Source organism: Falco biarmicus, chromosome 3 (assembly GCF_023638135.1).
Source record: "Falco biarmicus isolate bFalBia1 chromosome 3, bFalBia1.pri, whole genome shotgun sequence".
Lineage (NCBI taxonomy): Eukaryota > Metazoa > Chordata > Aves > Falconiformes > Falconidae > Falco > Falco biarmicus.
Genome location: NC_079290.1, coordinates 41,974,763 through 41,997,874, shown reverse-complemented (window position 1 = coordinate 41,997,874; position 23,112 = coordinate 41,974,763). Strand labels below are relative to the sequence as shown.

Here is a 23,112-nt window from a genome sequence, read left to right as displayed (position 1 = left end):
AGTGCCGATTCCAGAATTTCCAGAGGGCGTAAATCTATTGTCAGTGTCAGTAAGTGCATACCTGGAGGAAAAACTTACTCATAAACAGCAGGTTTGCAAGAGCAGAGGGCTGATCAAGCAGAGGAATGAGGAAGTGCTCTAACAGCTACTCATTTATAATGCATAGAGGCATGAAAGTGCACATCAGCTCTGTTGCTGTTACCATGCATTAGTGTACCTGAACTTTCCATCTGAGGACCTCAAACCACTTTACAGCTGAGCTCTCAATAATAAACTGTGACATTTCAAAACTGGGAGAGCTATGGCAAAACCAAAACAAAGCAAAGCAAAAACTACAAAGAAAAAGCCAGCCTGGAGTCTGAAATAAAGACACGTAGAATGAGGTTTATCTCTCATTTGACTTTTGCTCAACAACTCAGTGAAATGTTCCTACTCATACAAATGGAACCTTTTGTGTTCAGGGACCTCTCCGTTGCTCCCCTGCTTCTCTATAGCTCTAAACACATGGGGTTTGTCTGTATTGAGGTCAGGAAAGCACAAATGCAGATCCTCTGCATTTAGAAAAGAAGAGCCGTGAAAGGGGAAGAGTCCAAAATGATGATGATGACTTACATGCAGGGTATTGACTGTATCCTTAAAGACACAGACATTGGCACTGCACAAGGAAATGCTGAAGAGCTACCTTTTCCTTCTCTTAACCAAATAATTTTGATGCGCTGACTCCTTAGCCCAAAACCAAAAGAGCATGCTTTAACTTTAACTGGTAAGGTAATTTGTAAGATTTTACTGCTTATACCTAAAGCTGAGCCTCCTTGGCAGTTTTGCGGTTTTACAGCCATGTCTTCCATTGTTTTAAAACTTTTTTTTTAATTTAATTTTCAAGTGACCCAAACAAAACCACTAAGATAAACTTTTATCTTACCAGTGGAATCAATGGATTTAAATTTAAAACCTTGACTACAAACTGTACAAAATTAATTGTGAAACCAAAGAAAAAAAATAAAGTATCCAGAAACCACTTTTTACTACCAGAACTGTGGAAGTATTACAGTTCACAGACTTGTTTCCTGGGCACATAGTGATATATCCATGGTTCACCCTCACCCTTCAGTCTCCGCTCTGCTGTATAACAGAAAGAGCTAAGTTTGACAGCTGTCAGCAAACACTGACAGACCTTATCAGGAGCTGCTCAGTCTTTCTGCAATCAGAAGTCTGCAAGCCCTGCCTGTCTCACCTTGTTGTTCATGAAGACGTTTTGAAGGATCCCAGAAATTTCTTTAAACTGGATCAATGCAATTTCTTGAGAAAGGTGCTGAATTTTGCCTTTTTTTTTTTTCATACAGATTTATCCCCAAAAGCTCATTTTGAGCACAGTGCTTTAGTATTGGAGCCAGTCATGCTGATCCAATGTCCACAGAAATTTTCCTCTAGAAAAACTGTTACTGAATTCTCTCTCTCTCCTCCTCCTCCCATCTCTCATTCCCTCTTTTGCATTCTCTGTTCTCCCCCCACCCCCCACCCCCACCCACCCCTTTATCTCTCTGGTTATCTGATAAAATGGGAAGAATTGTAACAGAATAATTGGTAATCTCAGCATTTTACATATTTTACTAGTACATTGACTAATGATGCAGTCTGTGTAACATACTGTTTTCCTACAGCTACATTTGAAGAACTATTGACCTATAAATCTGATACAGCTCTGAAGTTTTAACACTGTATTTCTAGATTAGCTTGTATTTTAACTTTGTTTTGAAGCCTGAGAAAAAAGAACTCGGTCTTTCCATAATCCTGAAAAATATTTTTGGTGACATAATAAAAATTTCATATTTCCTCCTAAAATTACTTAAGCTAAAGAGTAGAACAGACTGATGTCCAAAGGCAAGCTAATCACTGATACTTTCAATAACATAATAGCAGCCAATATATTCTATTTTTTGCAGCACGGTGATGATCAGTACCTCTTATTGCAGGGTCCTTGCAAGTGATGAATAAAACCAGAAGGATTATGGAGAATGGAGGAGCCTCTTTTATCAATGCTTTTGTAACCACCCCAATGTGCTGCCCATCGCGTTCCTCCATGCTAACTGGGAAGTATGTGCACAACCACAACATCTACACCAACAATGAAAACTGCTCTTCTCCCTCATGGCAGGCTACTCATGAGCCACGTACCTTCGCCGTGTATCTCAATAACACTGGGTATAGAACAGGTAAGAGAAAAATCAACAGTAGTTTTTTGTTTAAAGTGAAGATGGCAGATGAGCGATGGGCAGACGATCGCTGCCTAAAATGAAGTGACTGTTGTCCCAAATTAGGATTACAGAGCAGAGGTTTAATGTTATGGAGAGGAAGGATAGTATTGCCTGTGGGTCCAGATCCACAGCTAAAAGCCATGTAAAGAAGCTCACTTGTAATGGAGCAGCATATTTTCACATTTGGATGTCCCAGGTGGGAAATAAGCTGTTGGGTAGTTACACCTAGTGTGAAAGAGGTACATTTTAGTGGCATTGTGGGTCTGAACTGGCAGTTCCAGCTGTGATTATGGTCAGTATTATGGCCTGCTTGAGGACAGCTGCTAACAGTTATGGAAGAAGATGTCAGGGCCAGGCTGGGGACTGGTGCCAAAGACCTCACAGGAGAGAAGTGCCTGTCACGGGAGTGAAACAAGGTGAACGGTATAATTTAAACTTTGCCATGAGGCAATATTTCATTTACATTTTCTGAAAAGGAGTAGAAACATGCTTTTAAGAATGATTGTTCTACTGTGTACCAGTAAGATTTGATAGTTTTCTTGTAAATTCCTGGTGGTTTTCCGTAGTCAGGAGATCCCTTTCCCGTCTACAAAGAACTCTTCTTATTCCTCTCGTCTGTGCTTCAGCTTGATGTAAAACCTGATTCATTTCTGCATCACCTATCCCCTAAGATTCAATCTATAGTCACATTAGGCTCCAGCCTGACTCCCCTTTGCAAGGTACAGGAGTTGTACAAGGTCATCAGAGTGCAGTTTGTCCAGAAGCGTCGTTTGACTACAAAGACTTCTCTTTACAGGACCGATGAAGCAATGGTCTCCGTGCCAACTGCGTTCCTTACAATGTAATTGGTAGCAAAGAAATTTGTCTCTATCAGTGACTTAGGCACAAGAACGGATCGCTTTCAAAACATATAGCAGGCAAATGTCTCCATGCTGTCTGCTTGTCCTAATTCTCTTCATTCTGCTATATCCAATGCCTCAAATTTATCTGCCTGTTTGCCATCTTTTCTTCATCACACAGACAGCTCTTTCTTTTTTCTTCTGTCTCTTTGTATCTGTAGTTCTGGAAAGCTTCTGCATCCTGTGTAAAAAGCATAAACAGTCAAATATTTAACTTCTTTGGACCTGGTGCTAGCTCTGACATATGGACTGAATAGTACTTCAGTCTCTATTAAGCTGGTTTCAGTGAAGTTGCCATCTGAGTACAGCGCTGCTAAACTTGAGTAAAGGTCAGCATCAAGACTTTGGAGGAGAAGAAGAGGGGAGAGAGAACTAGCAATCACTTCTAGAAAAGGTGCTGAATTTGCCCTAGAATATAAGCTTCATCTCATGGCATTTGTCTCAGAAATGCTTTCTGTTTGACTTACGGCTGCACCATGTGGGACCTGCCTTTCCTGCTCTTAAAAAAATCTAGGATCTTACTGATTTATAATCTAATACTTGCTCAGCTGAATATCTTATGCATAAACTGGGTAGCTCTGTCACTAGCCTTCTCTGCCATTTGAGGGGTAAACACTCTGCTTTGGATATATCTTCTGCACTACCTTGTATTAAGAAGGCATGTGGAGATGTCCACTAAATGCAGACTTGGCCCTATTAAATGGAAAGGAAAAAAGGATTACCAAAAAAAAAAGATGAAAAGGAAAAAAAAATCCCTTTCCAAAGGCAGGCAGAGAGAGCATCACTCCTAAAACTGTCAGGGTAGGTGAGTTTTAACAAGGGGCAGGAAGGAGAAAAAGGAAATGGAAACAAATGAAGATACTTGTATGAAACCCTAATTCTGACCAAGGTACGTTGTTTGAACCTATAGTGATGTGGTCCCAAAGAATTTATCCATTTACCTCTTATAAGATAAACCTACCTTCTAATTACCTCACCATTATTTTCTGAAGTAGCAGCTTAATTAACAGCAGATCTTACATTTTTCAAGGACAGTGTTGCCTCATTAAAAAGTCATCAAAAGTCCACTAACCAACTAATAATCTACACTTCACAGCTAGAAGTTTAATAAAGTTGTAATGACTCAAGAATACCTGGGAGTCAAAAATAATTGGGAAGGAAAAAGAAGGAACTGGGGAGAGAGAGTGGCTATATGCCACGTAGGCTAGTTGTGACTCTGCGCTGATATTGCAGCCATTATGGGTATTTGCCCTGTGCATATTTACATGTTTTGAGAGGAAATTAGTATCCTCCTCAATGGGAAACTGGGGAAGAGAAAGAGAAGTGAGTGACCCAAGGCCACTCACAGTTTGGTGACAGTCCTGGTAAGGCACTGGTCCAGAGAGCTCCAGTCCAGATGAGACAATGTGCGATACCTGCAACCTGGTTCTGAGGATTTAACTCTCACTTTTTGCATAGTCAAATTATTATATAAGCTGGTGGAAATAAAGGAGTGGGAAAGTATTTATGTAATGTCCTTACTTGTGTTCACTCCAAATAGTTTCCAACATCTATAAAGCATTTGTTGTCTAAACCTGTCACAGCCTTAACTAAACCTCTATATTGCAACTGATCACATGTGGGCAGACTGCTTATGAGAGTCTTGCTGAAGCCATGAGGACTCCACACAAGCACAGCAGGCCATTTAAAGAGAGGTCTGAAATGTGTTCTAACAAACTGCAGTCATAATTAGAGCCCACCGGGAAAACCTGTCAAAGAACAGAATGTTGGTTTTTTCCTTTTTCTATTTTACTCTTCTACTGTTCTACTCTGATGTGCCCTAATAGATATGTTGCATTTCATGGAAGCATCCTTTTTTAAAGATTATATGTCAGTGCTATATCATAGGCAGGAAACGCACTGGGTGCTAGCAGGGCAGACAATATTTAGAAACACACTACCAAACCAAAATCACCTTTTGTTTATAAATATGATTTTTTAAAAATCCCAAAACAATTAAGGCTATTTCAATGTTTATGGTTTCCCTTACTCACAAGCTGTATGCTAATGCAACAAGTCAGATGCACAGTTTCCTGACTGTTGAAGGTCCACAGAATTGGTAATATTAAACTAGTACTTGCAGGAAATAGCAGGAAAGGCACAGTAAATAGGTAGAAAAAGAAAATAAAGCAAATCTAGAGAGCTTCAGAGAGATGAGACATTTGTTTTAATTACATAGGTTCCAGCTGCTTGTACTGGGGAGGAAAAAGGGTCACCTGTATTCACTTCCAAATTTTTTGGAAATTGTGAGAAAAGCTTGAGAAGTTTTCTTTCATCTTACAGTTTTTAATGTCAGTAGACATCCCTTCAGATATTTAAAATCAGAAATTTTATTCGTAAGGTTATTAGATGCAAAAGTTAGAGATTTTGCTTTGCACTTTCCAAAGTATTAGCTGGTTATTTGAATTCTTTCAGTCCTCCCTGCAATATTGTTGAAGTCTCTTACTCTTTTTACCTTCCACTGTTCTGCCCCAGCCCTACAGCACATAGCCTTGGCCTCTCAGATGTGCCTTTTGGTATTACCAGTTCAGTCTGCCATGCACCTACACAAACACAAAGGAAAACTCCACGAGTGTACTACCTCAACCTTGGCTTCCTCCAGGAGGCAAGGAGGATTGTGCTACATCTTAGTAACCGAGCAGTAGCCGAGCATTATCTTAGTGTTTTAGAAGGCAGAGCCATGACAGCAACACAGCCATTATCCATGATACATAAATACAACAACCATTTTATTGTTAAATAGCATGTCACACTCTGTATACTGCAGGATTTTACATTGTTACCAGCTGAAGTTTCATCCCTTTACAAATATGATGGGAAATGTAAGTTTAAAATCCTCATCCTTTCTTAAGGTCTATGCACTCAGAGCCCTCTCTACCTAGTGTTACTTTGTAGAATTGTCCTCACTCCTCTTAGCCCTTCACAGCCAGTAAACTACGCAGGAGAGCAGAGCAATCTGCCCTGGCCCAGCAACTGCTGACATGCCAAACTCAGGACCAGGCTCTCCCCTTATGAAATCCCACCTGAAAGAACAGAGATGCCCAAATTAAGCAATTAGTTCCTTACATTTTTTAGAATTGTCTTTGGGAAGATGTATTTCCCAGTATTTTATTTCTTGCTCAGAGGTGTCAAATGATCAAAATAACATTCAGGATTCATGCATGCAAGTGTCCTGGTGGTATTCTCAGCATTCCATGGGACAAAAATGGTAACATAGCAAAGTTAAGCAACTTGAACATTGATTTGTAAATGCTAGAGTTTGTAAAACTCAAAACTCAAGAAGTGACTGGGCATCAAGATGTCACTGTCCGGCATGTTTTGACAGTCACTAACTCCTGTTCAGCGATGAACAGAAATGGTCACTTGGTTGTCATCTAGTTGATATGTTCAACAGTACATGTCAGCTGCTGATGTGTGTCAGTTGACATCTGTCACTTCTGGGTACATTTAGTGTAGTGACCAAAGTACTAATAAAATTCTGAGAGGACAGGAGACTGAAAGCTAAGGAGAATTTAAACTGTGCACCATTCCCTTCTGACACATAGGGACAAGTTGATCTCTCATAAAGGTAGCAAAAGCTATGCCTCCTGAAGGTGTGGCCATACAGTAAGTTTCCTCTGGAGGCAAAACCAGTGTGTTTCCTGTTTGCAGCCTTACAGTACAATTCACTGCCAGCACAGGCTAATTTTAATCTGCAGCATTTCAGTGACCTAATTTGTATCCTCCCTCATGCACCCTTTCAAAACAGAGAGGGTGGCAGAATATGATATGGGGTGGGAATGAGTGAGCAGGGAATGAGGTTTTCAGAATATTTCTAAAGTGAAAATTGAGAGAGACAACTTCAAGCTTTCACTTTCTTTTTTAATTGGTATAGAAGATGCTGGGGAGCACCAAACATAATTGAACTTGTAAATACTTGAAATAATTCAAAGCATGCCTCACTTTTCAGAATAAAATCGCACTTTCAGTCAACCTAAGAAATGTATAAATGTAAAAATAAAAGTGAAATATGCTGAGTAGATTAAAATAGTCCACAGAAATGAAATGTAAAAGAGGGAAAGGCCAAAAAGGATAACATGCAGGATTTTCTAGTTCTATAGTATCGTGTGAAGTGAAACTTTTTTTGGTTTCTGTCCAGGACCTCATCAAAAACCACAGCATGTCTGCCTACTTGGGCTTAAAACAGAATTCTATGCTATTAAATACTGCACAGAAAACTGTACACTAAAAGATTTTTAGCAAGTTTATGCATTCAAGTGCTTCATTTAGGAAAATCTGGGTAGAACACTGGGCAACTATTTCATCTCTTGTTCACGTGGATGAATTATAGTCTTTAACTACATAATGACATATCAGTTTTTGGAGGGTGAAATTTCCTCAGTTTAAAAAGATAGACCATTTCTATCAAGACACATGATACTGGCATCTGCATCAGCAAGGATGGTGGTCTCGGATCCCCTCTCCAAAACTATCGCTTTCTAACTGAATAACTAAACAGGTTGGAGTTTTACCATGTATATCGGGGCTGGGGGGTCAGGAGATGGGGCAGCTACAAGTTTTCAGATGTCTGCTGCAAGAAAGGTACCAGTGAGACTCGGGAGTCATTTCAGGCATCGTTGTGTCCTCCCCACTGTCCAAAAGCACTGCTGGCTCCCTTCAGCCTATCCCGTTAGGTGGAACAGTCTCCGCTCCTTGGTTTTCTCATCCCAGTTTTCTGGCCCTGCAAGACCTCACCTCAGCCTCTGCTCTGAGCCTTATTCCCCTGCTTGTCTGTCCTCAGGTCATTCCCACCCTCCCTCCCCTCCTGGGTCCAGTCAGTCCTTGACAGACATGTCCTGTTCCCACCACTTACTGTTAATGATCTCCTTTCCCAGCCTGATCAGCAAGTCTGCTTCTCCCCTCCCCCTTGCCTTGTCAGTCTGCTTCTTTCTCCTTTCTGCACTCACTGTTCAGTTTCTTGGTTGACATTGCCAGTCCTGGGCCCCCAAGCTCCCACTGCTTTCCCCGAACTCTCAGCTCCTTTTCTGGATCTCCTGCGGTTCCCCAAACTGCTTGTCCTTATCTGGTCACCTCCTGCCCTCTGCATTTCAATCATCTTTCTTCCACCTGCTGACACCACTCACAGATGGACAGGGAATAAAGTCCCAAGGTGACCAGATCTCCAGCGTATGTGAACTTCAGGTTGGTTTGGTTTTTTTTCAAAACTGAGCAAACTTTGCACAAATTTTCACTGGGATGATAAAAGACGCCTCCTTGAGAGACTCCATTCATGTTTTTGACAGATTTCATGGTCTCAGTGCAGAGCATGAAAGTGCTATCAAATGAAAGCTCCCATAATTTTTTTCAGATGTTAAATGTAATTCCTTTTCCATTACTGTGGTTCTCAAAGATGGCTACAGTTTGGGCTAAGAAGTTTCAAAAAATTCAGCCTGAGGCAGACATCCAGTTTGGAAAATTTCAGTCCAAATATAAGAAGTTATAAGCAACTGAAAACAGGGTCTTATAATGAGAAGTGTCAGACAACATCAATACTGGAAAGTGCTACCAGCTTGGCCCAGAATACAGGCTTTGTTAAAGACATCACCCAGGCAAACGATTGCTATATCAAGTTATAGGCTAATGCCTTTTGCAACTGCTGAGTTATAAAATCTTTAATGCTCTTTTTGGTTACAATGGTAAACCTGGCAGCAACTGGGAAAGACCCACAAAGTTGGAGAAAAAATAGAAAAACTGAGGTTTTCTGCTGTGGTTAAGTTACAAGACTGGGAACTGCAAAATCTGAATAATATTCTTGGCAATGCCACAGGCTTCCTCCATGACTTAGGTCTAGCTGAAGGGTAACTTTTTGGTGCCTCAGTTTCCTCACCATGTTTTTGGGACAGTGCTGATTTCATTTCCTAGGCAGTGCTGGCATACTGAACTGGCTTTCTGCACTTTAATGATGTGACACAGTAATCCTTCGTAATTTTTTAACAGAAAGGAAAAATCAAACTTCTCAGGTTTGAATCTGTTGCTTGGGAAGAAAGCAAAGAGGAATTTACTGGAATAATCCGGAAGTAGCAGTTTTGTTGGGCTCTGTCCCCAGAAGCACAGAATGACTGTGTGTCAGCCCTGAAATGTCATATAAACAGTGCTTCGCAACTCCTGTAAATCATTTCCTGACTTTGTTAAAGGAAGTGGGCTGTCTACTTAAAGCTCTTGTCTGGGTCACGGTGACTAAACCTTACTGCAACATGCCTTTTTAAAGGTTTGGGTTTGTTTTAAATCAGAAACATTCCCATAAGCCTCAATAAATAACAAGGGCGTAGAACATAATATATGTCCTTTGATCTGTGGAAGGGCAGAGATGTCTTGCCAGTAGATGTAGCCCAGTTCACCTGTACGCTAATCCACTAATGCTGACAGGAGTTAGGGGACTAATTCTATTGAGTAATACTGTAAATGTTAGTCATAAATGCTTGTAGAAAATACTGGGGAAAGAAGTGCTGGAAATTATGAGAATTTGTATCACATTCAGCTATATATATATCCTGGCTTCAAACTTCAGAGATCCCCTGGGTCAAATTCTCCTTGTCTTGCACCCATTGCAACCCGCTGGATCTCTTAGTTCAGTTCATGAATCATTAGCTAATTGCTAAAAGGAAAACAAAAGCCTGTATTAAGGCATCTATTCATGTTAGGTACCAAACGTATATTCTGCAGCCACTCCTGAGACACACAGTTGTCTGTGTAACTGTTCACCATGCCATGTGTTGTTTGCATAAACTTAATTGAACATACTCATACAGAATACAATTGTTCTGATACACTATGCTCCTCTACATGTGATTAAAAAATAACAGTGTGTCCTGGGAACAGTTAGCAAAACTGCCAGAATGCAGATAAAACCTGCCTTATTAAAATGCAAAAATCAGCATTTATCTTTCCTGTTATTCCTGTGGGGGCCATTACACACCACAATGAAAAGATGTCCCTTGAAATGGCATTAGTTTTTAATGAGGCTTTTACACATTGAATCATAATCTCTGTTTTATTAATTACAAGCAGAAATGGCTTCCTAAACCCTGTAAGTGCTGAGTACAAGTGGCTTCTAAAGCTGAGCATTCCCAGTGAGTACTCAGACTTGGGCAATTCAGCAAGTGTTAGGCTACAGCTAAGTTAGGGATGTGGGTTGACTCTACAAGCCAAGCACGTGAAGATCCAGCAAGGATATTTGCACGTCATGGTGTCAGCTCCTGGGCAGTTGTGTGACATATTCCATATCTCTTTAATTGTTTACAATCCTCTGGTTAACAAAAAACAGCTAGGAAACCTGTTGTGATTACTTGCTGATTATTTGCCCCCATGGACACTACTGTGCTTTTATTTTACTCTGGCCCTTGTCTTCATTCCCAGCATGAAGAACCAGACACTAACTGCTGATTCTGGGCTCCAGCTTGGACTCACTTGCCCTACCCTGTACTCAGGGGTACTCAGAAAACCCCATGGTGTAGGGACTGTACTCTTGTGATAGGGTAAAAGCCTGGCTTCTCCCTTCATCTGTCTAAACTACTCATACGCTCTTGAGCTTCTGACCAGCAAACCACTCTTGGTTAAAGTGATTTGGCAAATGTGATCCATTATCACGGCTACCACTGCTTCTACTAGTATACAGGGTATTTGACATGGGAACTGCTTTATTCTACAACAGGGGGAAACATCTATTTCTGCAAACTGTCACTCAAGGAGCTGCTTAAAACTTGACAGCCCTGAGATTATTTTAATGATAAAATACTAAATCATTGCCAACAGAAAGGTGAATGGTTCAGGCTGTCAATCCAAAGTCTCATAACATGCACCAAAATAGGGGTTCAGGAGGCCAAAGGGGAGATAACAAAACATTATTAAAGTTAGAAAATTAAGTAATCTAAAGTAAGGAAATTCCAAGATGAATTGGCCCCCATCAGCCCCAAACCTCCCTTTCCTTTTCTAAATTCAGTTTATCTTTTCTTGTCCTTATGCCCCAGGTCAATGTCATCTCTGCATTTCATGCTGGTGGCTTTCTCTCAGGTAATGCCTGAATATCAAACAAGAAAAGAAAGAGAGAAAGTGGCTGACTGTTCTTTGTTTTAGCACCAAACCTGAAACTGTGGGGACTTTCTTAGGTCCATAAAGAAACAACCTACAGTGGCATTAAACTGAGAAGCTGTACTAAGTGTTTCCTGATCATCTGTCTGCTAGAGTTTTTCAGAGCTTGGCCATTTTGAGACAGATTTTCATATCCACCTCTGTTATTTAAAAAGGCACTACATCAAAACCTACAGACACTAGAACTTCTTAGAGAAAAGCTTGCCAATTATTTTTAAATGGGCAAACCCATTTATTTTTCCCTAGCCTTTTTCTTGGAAATTGCTGAACTGCTTGGCTAAAATGTTCCATAAAACAAAATGCAGCCTGAGTCAGATAGTATGGAAACTATCATCAGTAATGATTGAAGTTTGGCAAGACTGTAAACGACAGAGTTCAGGTCTCTGTATTAGTCAGTCATCATTATAGGCAGGGCTGTCAAACCATCCTACATGATAAATTGCCATAACTTCCATTTCACAGCTTGAAAGCCTCTGTTCTTTGTGGGAGGCAGATTGGCAGTAGAGTCCTTTACAGATGAGCGCAGCACGTGGAGGTTCCCCAAGTTCATGCAGTAGCTGCTGGTGGATCTGGGATGGCATTCAGCAAGGCTGACCTCAGATCTCCCCTGTAACCACAGACTGTCCTTGATTTTGCTTGGCTTGGTAATGCTTCCTCTCTCTTGATCACATCATTCTCGCATACTTTTCTTCACTGTTCTCTCTCTCCCTGACTTCTCTTCCCCTGGCTTCCCTTCCCACAGTATTTCAGCCTTTACCCTTACACTTTTCCAGAACATCTGACTCCCTGAGAGTTTAACCCAGTTTGGCTGCCTTAGAGGAGAGGTATGGTTTCCATTCCGGGAGGCAACAGTACTGGGCACATATTCCCTCCATTCCCTCCCCATGATCACCCTCTTTACCTCAAGCTTCTTGACTTCTGGTTGGCCTCAGGAGAAAAAAGGAGAGAGTCTGGGTTGCTTTCTTGGTGGCTGTGGGAAGATGAGCTGGAAGCCTGGTCTAGTGTCCATGGGACTTGTTTATATGTCACATTCCACGTGGTATAGGGAAGTAACATTATATATATGACTGTAATCTCTGGTTAGTGACATTTGGCAGTTATATGCTTTGATTGCACCATATTTATGTTGCCTCAGGCAAGTCTTAATTATGAACATTTAGATTTTTCCACCAGTTTTCCCAGGAAGTTCACCATGCCCACATCAATCAGATCTGAATTATTTAAACCCTTTCACAAAAGTACTTTTTTGGTTAGGCTGAATGTGTCTAGGTTGAATGTGAGGTTTTCCAAAGTGACTTCATTTCCTAGTAGGAAACAAGTATGGGGCTTTGACGTATGTCCTGAGCCCAGCTGAGGCAGTGACACTGGGCAGCAGCTCTCTGCGGGCACGCCTGGCTGGCCGGGCAGGGGCTGTGCACTGTGAGAGGTGCAGTGAGTGGGCAGCTACCACCCAGGGGAACTCCACCCCTGGAAAGGGAGAGGTCTCGGTCATTTCCTCCTTTTCAGAGGTGTCTTACTTTGTGAGCACTGGGAGTACCTTTGTGCTGACTTCTGGGGACACAGGCAGCAAAACTGCTAGCATGGGTACCATCCAGGGACTTGTAAACCTCAATAAAATTAAAAATGTAAACAGTGAAGTTACCCAGGCATCCCAGTAAATTGCTGGGACTGAGCTGGAGCTTATGAATCCCTAAACACCAATGTTGCAGGCCTGGTCAGGTATTTTGTCACTGCACTTCTCAGGCAGTGGTAAAGCAGGGCAGAGCCATCCTGACTGACTTTTTTCATCCAGGCTAAAGAACATACACAAGCCACTAAAGAGCTTCCATACCCATCTGTCCCTAGAAACAACACGGCTGCATCTGCCAGGGTACCATGCCAGTGTTAATCCTCCCTCCCAAAAACAGTTGGCTGCATTTTGGTGTCCGTATAACTTTGGCATAAGCAATTCACAACTCCCAGATAGCTGGAAGCCCACTGCATTATAAGATTGTTTTTCTTTTTACTTCTTTCCAGGGGAATTGGCAGGAAGACCTGCAAACCCTCCTGGGCCTAGTGGCAAAGGCTGAAAGGTTCAGTCTGCATGGATTCTCACTTGTGACCTGGAGCTAATGGAAAAAAATAACACTTAGTTTGGCAGGCTGGGTACAGGTGTTTGACCTCCAAGTCTTTGTTTCTTCATTAGTTTTGCCTTAGAGAAACTATCACAGCAAAGCAGGACAGGCATTCCCTCTTGCTCTACCCAAATGTGGCCCAGTGGAATGGAGATCTGGACTTCCCAGACCTTTTACGAAACCAACGAACACAGCCAGGTTGCCAAGCCCAAACTTTCAAACATCGGAAGCCAGGCTCCAAAACATCACAGGACTTGCTTAAAACCACAAGGTGTTTCTCAGATGTTTCCTCTGGGCACTGAAGCTTTATTACATTTTCAAGTGGAAACCAAGACAAACATACTAATTCTTAAAAAAACGTGAAAAAATTTCACGTGAGCACTAGATTTCAAAAGTTTAAGAAGAAAACCTAAAGTCACAAAGGCTTTCAACTCTCATAAAAACTCTGGAAATAACTTATTTTAATTTCAAAACCCTCTAAGGTATAAAAGGAACTTTTCTGATAAAGCAACACTGACTCATTCTAACACATTTTATCTTCATTCATACATGCTTTTGACTCAGACTAAAAGACTTGGATTGCAAAGCCTCATGTGTGTGTGTGTTCTTTTCTTTTTTTTTTTTTTTTTACCTTCACAGCTTTTTTTGGGAAATACCTCAATGAATACAATGGCAGCTACATCCCTCCAGGGTGGAGAGAGTGGGTTGGATTAGTGAAGAACTCTCGCTTCTATAATTACACCATTTCTCGCAATGGTAACAAAGAGAAGCATGGATTTGATTATGCAAAGGTATTTTCCAGATACATAAATGCTGCATCATTAATCCATATAAACATAACTTTCAGATAATTAATTAATTAACCAACTACAACCACAAAATTGAGATGTCATTTTCTCTCCAGGGCATTGCAGATTGATTTCCACACAAGAATATTAAACATGCAACAGAAGAAAGCTTCCAAGGGCTCCTCAGTGGAGCCTGGTGATGCCTTCCTCCCTCCCTCTCTCTGCTAGAAATTGATAGTTTGTTGGCAGAAGCAAATTGTAAATAAAGTCTTTTCCCCAAAATAATTGTGCCCCTTGCACTACTGAACTTTAAAGTTGGCTAAGTGTTGTCAGTTATTACCCACATAAGAAACCTTAGTTAATGTTATTATCTTTATACAACGCACACCAAAAAAAAGGCTGTGCACCTGTGGTGTCGGACTCTGGGTATGACTATGATAGTAGCTTAGTGCGAGAACATGGCCATTGGAAAATTTCAGAGCTTGTTTGTGAGCTTGACAGACTTTGGAAAGTATGCCAAGGTGACCTGCCCACTGCCATGAAGTTTCTCAGAAAGACTTAGGAGTGCAGATCGCAGACTTTCCAGCCTGCAGAAAGCAATCTGGAGTTTCCTCAGGCTGTACCTCACAGAAGATGATACAGATGTTGCAGCTGTGGTTTCTGACCCATGTAATGAGATTTTATTGGAAGCTCGTGATGCCTGTTTCTGATTTCCCCACTCACAGAAATTACATGATACTGATTATGTATTTATATAGAGTAAAAAAAAAAAAAAAATAAAGAATATTGGTTAGTTATACATTCCTTACATACCCTGCATATGTAGGAAGAATAAATAGGGAAATAGGAGAGGAGTGGATGCTCTGGGAGAGCAGTCATACAGGCATTTCACTTCAACAGGCCACAAACCCAGAAATTATCACAACCATGGTGCCTTGCACTCATTACCCAGCTTGGAAACCAAAAGGTCACTTGCTGTCTCTTCTGTATCCTTGCAGGGATAGGATTGTAGCAACCAGGGCTACCACGTGTTCTTCAAGTGTGCTACAGGAGAGGGGAAGTGGCAGGGCGGACAGGGAGTGGGCAAGGAGGAGGTCACAGCTGGTTGCTTTGTCCTAGCACTGACATGCGACACAGACCTTGTCCCTCAGGCTCTGCTTTTGCAGCTGTTCGGGGCCTCGAATACACAACATAAGATTAGTCATGCCTGGAAGTGCTTGAAATTACAAACATTGTCTCAGCACTTTCTCAATGAAGCTCGTGTTAGACCTCCAGGCCAACAGTGAATACTCCAAGGTGGCAGGTGGTTTAATTTAAGTTTTCATCTTTTTTTCTTAGTTCCATTTCCTCCCTTCCCCTTGTAGGCTTCCATTTGCCACCTTGGCTGTGGGTTAAGCCAGTTTATTAGTGAGTCACAACCTTAATCTCAGCAGCTGCACTGCTTAAAGTTGCACAATTAAATTAATAGAGCCTGCAGGAATTCAACTGCTCCCTCCACTCGCATTTGCAACTTCTTTGATAAAGATTTTTGCAATCTGTTGCAACTTTCTTCCACTTTGTACATATGCAAAAGTATACTCTGGACAAAGAGCATGCAAGAAATGTTTATGTAAACAGAAAACCAACATCAATGATTTGCTGTTAGGAGCCATTACTTTGTGAAAATGTTTTATCAGTGAAATTCAAGAAACATATCTTTGTCAGTATAGTCTGTCATTTTAAATGTTACTTAGCATTGTATTACAAAATCTGGTAATCATATTTACTTAATGCCTTCTGCTGTATCTGATTTGCAAAATACTGTCTCATTTTATGTGGCATTGCCTGCTTAAGAAAGTAATTACTGCTCAGTCTCCCCTATGCTCCCTCGAATCATACATCTCTTTGATGGTATGTTTTTACTTCCTGATCTGAGCCTTAATGAGGACTTGAAAATAGCATAATAACATGATAGTATGTGATCTAATTAATCATGCACTTTGTAACTTTTGCTTTGTGTTAATCTTATGTTCCAGGACTACTTCACAGACCTAATCACTAATGAGAGCATTAATTACTTCAGAATGTCTAAGAGGATATATCCCCATAGGCCTATAATGATGGTCATCAGCCACGCTGCGCCCCATGGCCCCGAGGATTCAGCACCACAATTCTCAGAGCTCTACCCCAATGCTTCACAGCACATGTAAGTCAAAATCACATGCTGCCAGACCCACTCATATCTGCTTCTTGTGAGGTATTTGTTTACAACGACACTGCAGGAACAGAGAATTCAAATATAAGAAACTCATAGTAAGCAGTATATGTTTGCTTGTTTCTTTTGCCATGCTTGCTCCTCTCGGGGAAGAGAGTGACAGCTCTGACCATTATTAAAGCAGAGAGAAGCTTTTTTCCTCCTGGGAAGTTGTGGGAGATTAAAAGGTCAGTATTTGGCTTTGTAAGGGCAGCTTCTTACAATACCCTGAAAATATGTAGACACAGGTCAGGATCTGTTGGAAGGATATTACTTCCTTCATTTTCCTCGAAGATATGCACATCCTGGGCTCTAACTGAACGCATTAGGAGCAAAAACACCCTTTTGTAGCTTTTGAGGGCACCAGGTTTGTTTATAGACTGGATACAGGCAGATTCCCAAAATAGCCTATTAGACTGCATATTTAAGTAACATGCTTAACCTTTTCTGTTCATTACACTATAACAAAAAAAAAAAACCCAAACTCTTTATTTTGTTTCTAGAACTGAAACCAGCTCCAGGTAAAAATCTTGGGTAGTCCTGGATTCCACGTCTTGCTTTATACCTTGAATATTCTGAATCCTTGTCCCCATAGTGAGATGTTACAGAAGCTTTCCATTGTCCTTCTGTCTACCATGGGCATGTAGACTGCTCTTTCCATTTGTGCTTAAACAATGTCTTTGCACCTCTTTCCACACAGAAAAAAAAACCTTAATAAAATATTTTAACTGGATTGTACATTGATTTGGCTTCTGAAAATGAGGAGGAATCGGCTTCATCACACAGTGGGAAAGCTTCTTTGTCTACAAATTGCATTTTGGACACTTTGCAGCTCACACACAGGGATTATATTTTTTTGTAGTTACATTAACTACTTTAAAATTGCAAGGAGTAGCAGTTACTGCATAAACTGCATGCATAAACTGACCACTAGTTGGAGCCAGAAAGAGACCTGCTGTTCATAGCACATGGTTAAATATTTGTTAGTTTGTGGGGTTTTATCCTCTTATTTGCTCCTACTTTCTAGATATGCCACTTTTCCTGACCTTACATCTTACCTACGTTTTTCTTATCCTATATTCTCAATGATCCCACATTCCTGAGTCTAGATTTTGCAAGTAATGCAAACCAGTCAACAAAGTTTCATAGTTATTTAGGTATTCAGGGTAATTTCTACCTGTACACAGAAGTGATGAGATTGAGATTTTGGTTTGTAAATATCCACTTCAATCAAGTAATCATCCTAAAGAATTATTATCAATTTTTAGAAAGCAGCAGGGAATGCTTGGGGGTGCGTTGGGGGGTGGAGGGGTGGTGTGGGTGGGGCAGGGGGACTATAACCAAGAGAGATTCCTTTTCTCTGTTTTTCCACTTTCTAAAAATCAGCAGTTTAGTTGAAGCATCCAGGTCATTGTGTCCCATTCTCTTTGCATCAGTCTGATCTCTTTTTGAACCGTGATAGCAGCTCCACCATGTTGTGATAACAAGTTCCACAGCATCACCCCATGTGTCACGAACAAAGGACTGCTTTTTCTTTCCTTCCAAACCTGGAGCTTGCCCATGCCACCAGTGTCCCCTGCTCCCCATCCTGTGAGGAATAATGAATAGTGACTACATCTAATTTAATGGACTCCTCCCATGTCCTCTTTCAGTCACCCCTTATCCTAGCAAGAGAGTTCTATCTATTTGTTCTCTCTCTGTTCAACAGATTGCTTCCCATTTAGTGGCACAGATTGCCTGGCCTCAGGCAAGCCATCCTGTCTGCTGGGGGACTATCCATCATACAGGAGGGTAGGATTCAAACTGTTTCCGCTTAGCTGTGGGGACCATGTCTGGAAGAAAAGCACTGAATCGTTGTATCTCACCCTGCCTCTCCCCAGGTCAAAGCAGCTCAATTTAGGCTCCATGCTCACTGTCTTTGGATAAAAGAGAGCTTGTAGCAACTTGCATTGGTTTATCATGCTCCTGACACTTTCTACGGCTTGGAGTTTACAGCCTACCTGTTTTCTAGCTTGTGCTGCTAGAACCAATGGTGTTGGTCTCCAAAATTTTACCTGCCTCTTCCTCTTAGATGGATTGCATGTTACTTGCAAAGATCAAGTAAAGATCCTAGTTATCTGTTTGCAGACTTAGTTCTATTTGAGTACGTGTGCAAATTAATTTTTATTTGCTTGGACTCCTGAGATCTAGATACCTTGCTCTGCTAGGCTACTTGTGAGATAGCCCAGAATATGAAACTCAGCTCTACTTCTTCTGGTGTTGTTGATTTCTTGGCAACCTTTTTGCGAAGAGTTTTTTCTCTAGTGACCTCGAGAGATCCTTGCTGGATTGTTTTGTGTTTCTTATTGCACTGACTGGCTGTATGTGTTATAGTTCAGTCTGCAGACTAAGAAATGAGACAAATTGAAAATGAACTGCCAATTTGGGTGGCTGAAGCCTCCAAATAACTGATTTCTCTAGCAAAATTATTAGCAATGTACTCTAAAAGATATAAGTTCAGTTCTCACAGAAATATTTGGTCCTCCCCGTGAAAACAGCGCAAGAACAATAAAATCCCTCCTGCCAAGGTTTGTGTAATTTGAACGTTTAACCCTTAGGTTTTCTTCCTTGGTGGTCAAACACCATTTGAATCTCTTTCTTTATGACCTTGGGTGGCAGCCATCTGACCTTGGATTTTGTTTTTAAAAATGTAGTTGCTATATCATGTTGCTGTAACACCTACCTCCAACAAAGAAGGGAAACCAGGTCAAAAGCTGCTTGCTGGCTTTACAAACTGAGATGGAAGGTTATACCTACAAACCAAGGATTAAGATAGCCTGACAACCACATGTGAGGGGAAGTTTTGCTTAAAAAGACAGTAGCTGAAACAGACCATCAAATTACATGATGTTTCTTTGCTGGTAAAGTGCCTGTCATTTGATTGAAATATTGCCTTTATAAATTTTTAACAAAACACAAACAAAAAGTTTGTTTAGAAGAACTTTTCCACTTGCACATATAAAGAGAGGAGTGGCTAAAGCAGGAAATACTCCAGTTCAGGGAGAGTTCTGCCCTCAAATATGGGTATCTGTTGGTCTCATTTTCCCACTTAACAATATGGAAAGAAGAAAGTTAAATGAATGCAGCAGCAAAGCCCATAAGATTTATGAAAAATCCATCAAAACCAAAAAGAAAACATACCATCATTACCTTACAGTCCTGTCCTCCTCAGTACAAGCAGCCTGATACACTGGCATGAAAAGTCTTACAAGGAGAAGAAAGGTAATGATGTGTACACTGTTTAATCATCAATTTTAAGTGATCCCTGTTAATTGTCATTAGTGCCTGTTAACATGAAACACAGGCTATATCATACTGGAAGCAGCAGATACTCTATTGTTTTTAAGCATCCTTTTTCCCTCCCACTCTCCCACCTCTCCTCTCCTTAAAATATGTCCTATTTCTGACACCTAAAAATGTTTCTGAAAGTTCATCCTGGCTGCTATCACCATAATGAGTGATATATTTTTTGAAAATAAATCATACTAATGCATGTGCTCTAGCTATGCCCAGAAGTTTTTTTTCTGTGGAAGAAAATGGGACTGGAGAAAATGTACTAGATTAAAGCAGCACATATATTTTTGTTGGGTAGTAGGGGTGCTAGACCTTCAGAAATGTTGTTGCTAAATATGAAGTTAGACACAAGAGATGGCTCTTTAGGTATCCCTGGCAGCTATTACAGGGCAATCTTGTTCCATCAGACAGCTGAGCAAGAAAGGTCTGACTCAAAGGATGCTCTAATGAAAGCCTGAATTCTCATCTATGCTCAGGGCCTCTGGCACTTTAACTTCCCTTTACCTTCTAGTGTGAACCAGCCTTAGGGGAACTGTGAATCAGACCTAAGCTGTTTATAAGCTGTGAAATAAACAAACATTAGAAGCAAAAATCTGCGGGAGGCAGGTTTACTGAAGTATGTAAAAAATGAAAATCTGAGACACTGCTGGCTGTGCTGAGTTAAAGATCTTTGGGCTGGCAGCAGGACTGACAGCCAGATTTTATGGCTACCTGGAAGCGATCCTATTGACAAGCTAAAGATCTTAGGAGTAGCAGTTAGAAACGGTATCTAGGAGGATCAGAAAGCTTCCCAAGCCAATGTGAGAAAAGTTAGATGATATGGAAAGGCAGAGCTTTGTATTTCCATTTAAAGATAGTATGAAATGTGCTGATCAAGCAGGTCTGGCAGTAGCAGTGTGTTTGCAGTAATGAAGCATGAAGAACAATGCTCTTGTACCTCTGGATCCCCAGAGCAGTCTTAACCGTGAATTTGGGGTGTGAGATGGCTGCATGCAGGGTGCCTTCTAGTCACTAAGGCTGAGTCTCAAACATCTGCCAGTTACAATGGTATTTCTTGTAATGTGGACGCTTACCCATTAGAGTGGGATCATACATTGCATCAGTAATAAATCTTGACATGTCAGTGTGCCTTGTCACTGCTGGCCTGAGACCTGCTTGGACTCCTGACTTGGAGATAAATAATCAAGATCATCACACACATTGTGAGTGTGACTTTGAACAAGACTAGAAGAAATACTGTGATATAGAAATGCGGTAAGATTCTAGTTACACAATTAACTTCTGCAGTAGCAACAAATAATTTTTTCTAAAATAAAAAAAATAAAAAGGTGTTTTATTTAATGGGTAACAGCTTTGTTTGGTTGGTTTTTTTCTTTTTTCCTGAAATATAGCAGTGGTGTTACACTTCAGGAATGAAAATTTCATACCCAAATATATAAATATCCCTGGGTTTAAAAGATTCCCCTTTTCAAAGGCATAAAAGTAGACCCAGAATGGTGAAATCCAACTTCACATCAATACTGATCACACCACTGATCATGGTTTTTTGACTTTTGCTTTTGCCCAGAATGCAGGCTTCCTGCTTTCCAAGAATGGTGTCTAAGGCTGAATGTCTACTTTCCCTGGAAACAAAGGATTTGCTTCCTTTGTATATTTACACTTCTTCTGAAGGAACATGACCACTTATGCAATGTCTGCTAATTATATTTCAAATAATAATTTAGGTGTTAATTTTGTACAGAAACTATTTATTTTTCACAATTTGTTTTACCATAGGTATTATTTTAAAATATTGTTGACTTTTATTTTTATGAAATGAAAATGTTCCTGGGGCATGTAAGTACTGTATTATTTTCACTAACTGGAGGACTCCCAATCCAAACAGAACACTAGCCAAACACTTTTGGGATAAAAACCCCTGAGAACTCTATGGAATTATCCAAACCCAACATTTTTAGGCAGTATTTTTGTGAACATAATTTTCTTCTGTTGAATAGAAACAGGACGGAATTAAGTGATGGTAAATAGAGGCAAACACAAATAGTATGAGCGATTGAACAAATGTTTGTAAACTTGTTTGTTTCTTTCCACGTTAACCCATCTGTAATGGACATGTATACATGTAGATAATTTTTTAGAAAACAAATGTTAACTTGAAGTTGTACTGAATTCTGGGAACTCTAAAAACATGCTGTACTCTGCTTTATTTCTTTTCCACACAGATACCACAACTGTGTAAACAGCATTAACCAAGCTGAATCTCCCATTGTTTTCTTAACCTGTAAAATACCTTTTTATAATAATGATTTGCAGAAAGGCTGTATTCCATTTGTTTCATTGAATATCACACAAAAAGCAGTTCAGTTACTAGTAGAAGACAGGGTAATTAATTTCTGAATGATCTGCCATTTGAAGACCTCATTTCAATAGGTCCTCAAGTACAAGCATCTGTTGTTTTGGGTTGGTGGGGTTTTTTATTTCTTGTCTAACTTGAAGTTATTGTGGTACCTTAGAAGCCAAATAAGATACATTCTCTGTTTTGAAGTTCAAATTTAAATATACAAATATAGTAAATATGTTGTCAGTAAGAGTAATTAAAATGTATGATAGGAAATTCTGATTTTTGATGTAACTGAAGGTTATTGAGGCCTTTTGGATTTAGGCCACAAAACTAAATGTTAATATAATTCCTTTCCTCTCAGATTAACTTTAAGTATCTATTTGAAATTATGATTACAGATAAATAAATGATAGATTTCATGGTGAATCTTTCTTTAAAGAGAAAAGTGCACTAGTGTTTATCTATATTTACTCCTTGCATAACCTATGGAACACTTTATTATGACCACTGTGGGCTTTCCTGTTGCAGTTTAACAAGTGGTGAATAGACAGTGAATGCAATTTCCATGATGTAGCATGAACAAAACAATGTACATTGATACAGAGACATTAAATGCTAACAGAACCCAAACGACAAATCATTATTTTCCTGAGCAGACTGTAATCTATGGCTAGAAAAGGCTAATACTAATTTACTTTTTCGAGTTTTGCAAATATGCACAGAAAATTGAATGTTTTCCTGCAAATTTATTCACATAGGTGAATGGTTACAAAATCTCAGGGTGAATTATTCCCATTCTGAGAAAGTGTTTATGAGAAAGTGCCTGACAGGGTTCAGCATTTGTTATTGTTAAATATCTGGGACTTTTTTGTTAGTTAAACTGGGATATCGATTTGAAGTTTTATGAACCTGACATCTTCTAGTGTCCTGCCCAGTGCCCAGAGCAGACCTGTCATGGAGTACCAAGTAGTCTCTGTGTAGTA

The 23,112-nt window shown here is 40.2% G+C and overlaps 1 protein-coding gene across 4 annotated transcripts in view; it reads left to right on the top strand.

The window, feature by feature from the left end:
• SULF1 (sulfatase 1) overlaps nt 1-23,112 on the top strand; it is a 127,875-nt gene that overhangs the window by 64,605 nt on the left and 40,158 nt on the right. For all 4 annotated transcript variants that reach the window (XM_056332271.1, XM_056332270.1, XM_056332269.1 and 1 more), the window contains 3 exons: nt 1,974-2,213; nt 14,074-14,225; nt 16,238-16,407. In XM_056332271.1, coding sequence (XP_056188246.1) covers nt 1,974-2,213; nt 14,074-14,225; nt 16,238-16,407 — 562 coding nt within the window. The remainder of the gene's footprint in view (nt 1-1,973; nt 2,214-14,073; nt 14,226-16,237; nt 16,408-23,112) is intronic.